Genomic DNA, 5,491 nt, shown 5'->3' with positions numbered 1-5,491 from the left:
GACCATAACATGGCATGCATATGTCAAAAGTTTTATCCAAGCCTAGTTGGACAGCTGCCTCCATTGCTCATGCCCTAACTTGCCATCGAATGCGGAGACAGCAGCAGGCGGTGGGGACACCGGCGCGTCGACCCTTGCGTGGAGCTAACGCGGCCGTGGCGCCTCATCCATGATCCATCCATGATCCATGTGCCCTTTGGCGCCACAGGCCTGATCCTGTTTTCTTGCTTTTCCTGCCACCACGGCTAACAACTATTGCCATCAATCCTTGTGTAGCTAGTATTATTGAACAAGTGGGGGCATGCATTATTTGAGAAAAAAGAATCATGTTGTTTGGTTCACTCTAGATTAGCAGACAGATGATTAACAAGATAAATTCCCACAAACAATATATTTGTGTAGAATATTTTTGTTTTGATTTTTCACATTAACATGTAATTTATTTAAAAACCCCTAAAGGAAACTAGAGAAAATACCAAGGAGGTTTGATCAGCGAAAACAAGTGGCCGGAGTTACACTGACCACACGATAAAATAACGGGAGCTCAGCAAAGCCAATGGAAGGGATTCTTTTCATTTTAAAGAGGCAAAGTCAGCCAAGAAAACGATGTCCTCCCTCGGAATGGCCACGCATCTCACCTCGCTCGGAGCGCCCACGCTCTCCAGGTTTAGACACGTCGCCGCTCCGTGCTCCAGCGCTAGGTACAATTGTAGGTCGACTCCCTGATCCTGTCAACAGGCTTTGCGCTCTCGAATAATAGCAGCGACACCTAGTGGACTAACTTCATGTGTCCATTCGATCTGCAGACCTCCTGATCTTGGGAAATTCCTAATTAAAGCTGATGAAAGGGTTTTTGTAGGTTTTTCCTTATTTGACGGAATGGTAGGCTTCTAGCATGAAAGAAACTCATCATTTTACAATAATCTCACCTACCAATATACAACTTTTACCAGATACATGTATATTATATATACAAAAAAAATTACTAGGAAAAAAGGGTGTACATCTGTAAACCAATGCACTCGTCTAGCTCCGCTATGATGATGCGTTTGTTTTCCCTGCCACGACGGCTAACAACCACTAGGGAGATAGTTATTATAGTACATGAAAAATCGACAAGGGAATGTTCGTTCAACCACCTCCTCCTCCATGTTCTCTATACTAGTATCCAATCCATTGCCACCAATCCTTGTCTAGCTAGTACTGTTGAACAAGTGGGAGCATGCATTATTTGATCCAATGTCGAGGAAATTGTTTTCCGTGGCTGACTAGATCAGTGGCGATTAGTGATTAATAAGCAAATCACCTGATTACTTGGACGATAAATAAGTTAATCAGCTAATCGATGACCTACCAAGTAGCGATTAATTAGCCGATTTTTTTTTAACAATGACTTGATCCATAAAGAATCGTGTTGTTTGGTTCACTCTAGATTAGCAGCCAGCTGATTAACAAGACAAATTACCAGGATACTGTAGTTTTGGTTTTCATATAAATAAACTGTAATTTGCTTTTAAAACAAAAAGGGTAACTAAAAAAAAGATCCAAAAATATATAAAGGGATGATCAGCGAAACAAGTGGCCGGAGGAACTTTACACTGAAGCACAGGATAAAATAAGCTGTTTTTCAGCGAAAGCCAATGAAAAGAGTTTCGTTTTAAAGGGGCGGCAGAGTCAGCCAAGAAAACGATGTCGTCCCTGTCCCGGAAGGAAACAGAGCAAATCCCCGACCACGCATCCATGGCAGCTTAATCCGCCTTCCCTCTAGATAGATGCATGGGGTGCTGCCGCGCCGCGCCGGCGTTGCGGTCGGCGTGCACCGCGGCCGTGGCGATCTGCCTCCTCCCGGTGATCGTGTCGCTTTTGCTCATCTGGCTGCCGCCGCTCTCCTTCGCTGTCGCCGTCGTTCGGTTCCACCGCCGACGAAGGAGGATGATGACCACGAAGAGGGGTGGATGCTGCTTCCGCGGAGGTGATGAGTGGTCGCCACCGGAGAGTGAGCCGGAGGGGCATCGGGTGGCGCTGCTACACAAGTACCTCGAGGAGCAGATGGAACTCGTGGAGGCCGATGCCGGGGATGCCATGGCGGCCGTGCTTGCAGGAAATCCATGGGCAGCGTAAGGCAATCCACGTTTTCTTCCAGGAAACTGATCCTTATTTTTGTTCGATTTTGCGGCTCTGGCACTTGTTAAGCGGTGGCTTGATTCGTGCTGCTCGCGGGTTTAGCAACACAAGGTGCTGGTAGCATCTCGTGATTAGGTGTGTCCACGCAGCTCTTGGATTATTAACATGTTGATCGGAGTTCATCACACAGCCCTTTTTTAGTTCATTATCTTGTACTTCCATGTCTGCGACTCTGCGTAGCATTAGTATATGTTAAACAGCGTTTCGTCTCGTTTTATAAACGTCTTGTTTTATAAATAAAACCAAACAACTGAACCGATACAAAGTATTGATGTTGTGGGAACGAGAATGCCCTCTACCTGGGCTCGATTACGTGTTAATATAGCGTGGGAAAAGCCCCCACGGTGGCGTACAAAGAAACGTATACGGAGTGGTATACTATACCATGTCCGGTACGTATTACATATCTAACAGCCCCCCTTAATCTGAACCTTAGTAAGGTTAAGGTTACGTTTAAACTCAGCTAAAAGATGAACATGCAAGGTTTTGGTGAAACCATCAGCAACTTGATCCTTGGTAGAGATGAATTTGATGTCCAATAACTTGTTGGCTACCCGTTCACGAACAAAGTGATAGTCACACCACAAACATTTCAATGTGTTTGGTTCTTGCGTGAAACATAGGATTGGCAGAGAGATAGGTGGCACCAAGATTGGCACACCACAAACATGGTCGGGCAGTAAGAGGAATACCGAGTTCTCGAAGCAATGCTTCAACCCAAATAAGTTCTGATGTAGCATTCACCAATGCTTTGTATTCAGCTTCAATAATAGAGGGAGAGACCGTTGGTTGTTTACGAGCACTCCAAGATATCAAGTTTGGACCAAGAAATATAGCAAATCCACCTGTAGAGCGTCTGTCATCAAGACAGCCAGCCCAGTCTGCATCTAAAAAAGCACTAAGAAGTGTAGAAGAGGACCTCTGAAAAGTGATACCAGTGTGAATAGTGCCTTGTACATAACGCAATATGCTCTGATACCATGAAAGATTAATACACTAGCCAATTGAACCAAAAGTCCGAACTGATGGAAAGAGACTAGGCAGTGTATTTATATTCAACACTCCCCCTCACGTCTAGGTTATTTTAGTCCTTAGCGTGGGTTCGGTGCGGACCGCAAAATCTTTTTTTCTTTTGTTTTTAAAACTGCGTGAGCAGGGACTTGAACTTGAGACCTCTTGACTCTGATACCATATTAATGTTGTGGGAACGATGCCCTCTACCTGGGCTCGGTTACGTGTTAATATAGCATGGGAAAAGCCCCCACGGTGGCGTACAAAGGAACGTATACGGAGTGGGATACAATACCATGTCCGGTATGTATTACATATCTAACACAAAGTACTCCCTCTGATCTGGAAAAAGAGTCGGACGGTACATTTTGCAAAAAAAACCATCGCGTTTATTTTCTCATCAACCCGCAGTCCACCTCTCATGTGTCAACCCGCAGCCGCACCCCGCTCACTCTCTCTTCTCCCCTTGACCATCCATGGCTCGCCAACCTCCCCACCGCAAAAAGGCTGATCTTTTGGTCCACGCCGGCGACAAATCGCCGGATCCAGCGTCGGCGAGGCTGGATCTGGTTACTGTGAGGCCGGACACGCCGGATCCGGTGGCCCCGGTGCTGGATCCCTCCTCCGGGAAGCCATACCTGTTGGGCCGGCGTCGAGGCCCTGGCTGTCCGTAGCTTCACCTTCCTCGCCATGGCGGACCTGTACGGCGCCGGCACGGAGCTGAAGCAGCAGATGAGGCGGCGCTCGATATGGAGGACCAGATCGCTAGCTGTTCTAAACTTCGTATTTAGGACGCCGAATGGGATTTCTGATTTTACAAGGGATTAACTGTAAAATAAATGTGTATTAGCGTTCCGACTTTTTTTCAGACCGGAGGGAGTAATAAGAACCTCTAAAACAAATCAAAGATAAAAAAAGAAAGAGTAAGGACAACCGAGTTTGCCACTGAAGATACCGAAGCACAGTTGAGGTATACCGAAGCTCCACAACAACGCCTCCAAGAGGGTAATGATGTATCACATCATCGTTATCGAGATCGTCGATCAAGGGTTTTCACCCAATACCCTCACGTGCCGAAGATACCCACAACATCGCTCTCAAGAGAGTTACCATACCCGCAAGCATTGCCGTTGTTGACGCCAAGATTTTGCTCGCACGCCTGGTATGCCGGAGCTCATGTATTCTCTCCTATGTAATCTTGCATCCTTTTTGTATCATGTACGAGGCCTCAGAGCATGTCTAAACTCTTCCAAAAAAAAAAAGAGTAAGTTTAAATGGGAGACCAGAAATTTCACTCTTTGTGATAGCTGGGGAGGAACCTCTCGCTATATATAAAAACGCAATTTCTATTTCGCAGCTGACCTCGTTCCTGACTTACAGCAAGGTCATGGTCGTGGCCGCTCAATCCCGATCGAACGATTCATACGAAGCGGTGCCCCACGGCAAGTAGGGCCACGAAGACACGCACGCACACCTCTCTTCTCTGATCTCTCTTCCCTCGTTCCCCACTCGCTCCTGATGCGCCGCCGCCGCCTGCTGCTCCGGCTGCCGCCGACCGCACCTGCTGCCGCTGCTCGCCGTCCCAGCTCCGTGGAGCGGAGGCTGCATCGTCGCAGGTCAGAGATTGCATCTCCGTGGCGGAGGTTACATCCCGGCGGTGCCTGCTGCATCCTAGCGGCGGCGGATGCATCCTCGCGGCGGAGCTGCATCGTCGCCGGCGGAGGCTCCATAGTCGCGGGGCGGAGGCTGCATCTCTCACAGAATGTCATCCTCACGGCATCTGATTCACCTTTGTTGCGGACGCTTCATCTTTGCTGCGGATGCTTCATCCTCGCGGGCAGCGATTTCGTCCCCGCGGAGTTGACTACATCCATGCGGAGATGTCCACATCCGTGCGTCTACTGCAGCCTCCGCCGCGAGGATGGATCATCAGCAAACTGCAGCTACATCTTAGTGCCCGCAGGTTCCATCCGCACCCACCAGCAACATCCTCGCCCAGCCGGCCGGATACGTGCGAAGCTAAATCCTCTATCCGTCCACACTTGCTCGTTTCGGCGGCTACATCCTCGCGCCGCCGGACAAACCATCGAGTCTCCAGGGCTGTTTTGCAGTCCCATTCTCGATATCGGGTGACACATCTGTTGCAGGTACCTGCTATGTTTTCTTTGTTCTCTGCGATTATGTAGAGAAGGGGCTACATTTTCTACTGTACTAGGCATATGTTATCTAGTGGACATGGCCAGTTTTGCATCTTACAGATATGTGTCTGCTACATGTAATCTAGTAGATGAAACAG

At 48.2% G+C, this 5,491-nt stretch overlaps 1 protein-coding gene across 1 annotated transcript; it reads left to right on the top strand.

Moving 5' to 3' along the window:
- Positions 1-1,709: 1,709 nt before the first annotated feature.
- Positions 1,710-2,309, top strand: LOC124699408. The gene has a single exon (XM_047231717.1). The coding sequence runs from the start codon at positions 1,777-1,779 to the stop codon at positions 2,119-2,121; it is 345 nt and encodes a 114-aa protein (XP_047087673.1). The 5' UTR covers positions 1,710-1,776; the 3' UTR covers positions 2,122-2,309.
- The last annotated feature ends 3,182 nt before the right edge of the window (positions 2,310-5,491 follow it).

This window comes from Lolium rigidum, chromosome 3 (assembly GCF_022539505.1).
Source record: "Lolium rigidum isolate FL_2022 chromosome 3, APGP_CSIRO_Lrig_0.1, whole genome shotgun sequence".
In the NCBI taxonomy this organism is placed as follows: Eukaryota; Viridiplantae; Streptophyta; class Magnoliopsida; order Poales; family Poaceae; genus Lolium; species Lolium rigidum.
This window is presented reverse-complemented; position numbering and strand designations above follow the sequence as displayed.

Coding starts and splice junctions, on each gene's coding strand:
- LOC124699408 (XM_047231717.1), top strand. CDS start 1,777: ATGGGGTGCTGCCGCGCCGCGCCGGCGTTGCGGTCGGCGTGCACCGCG.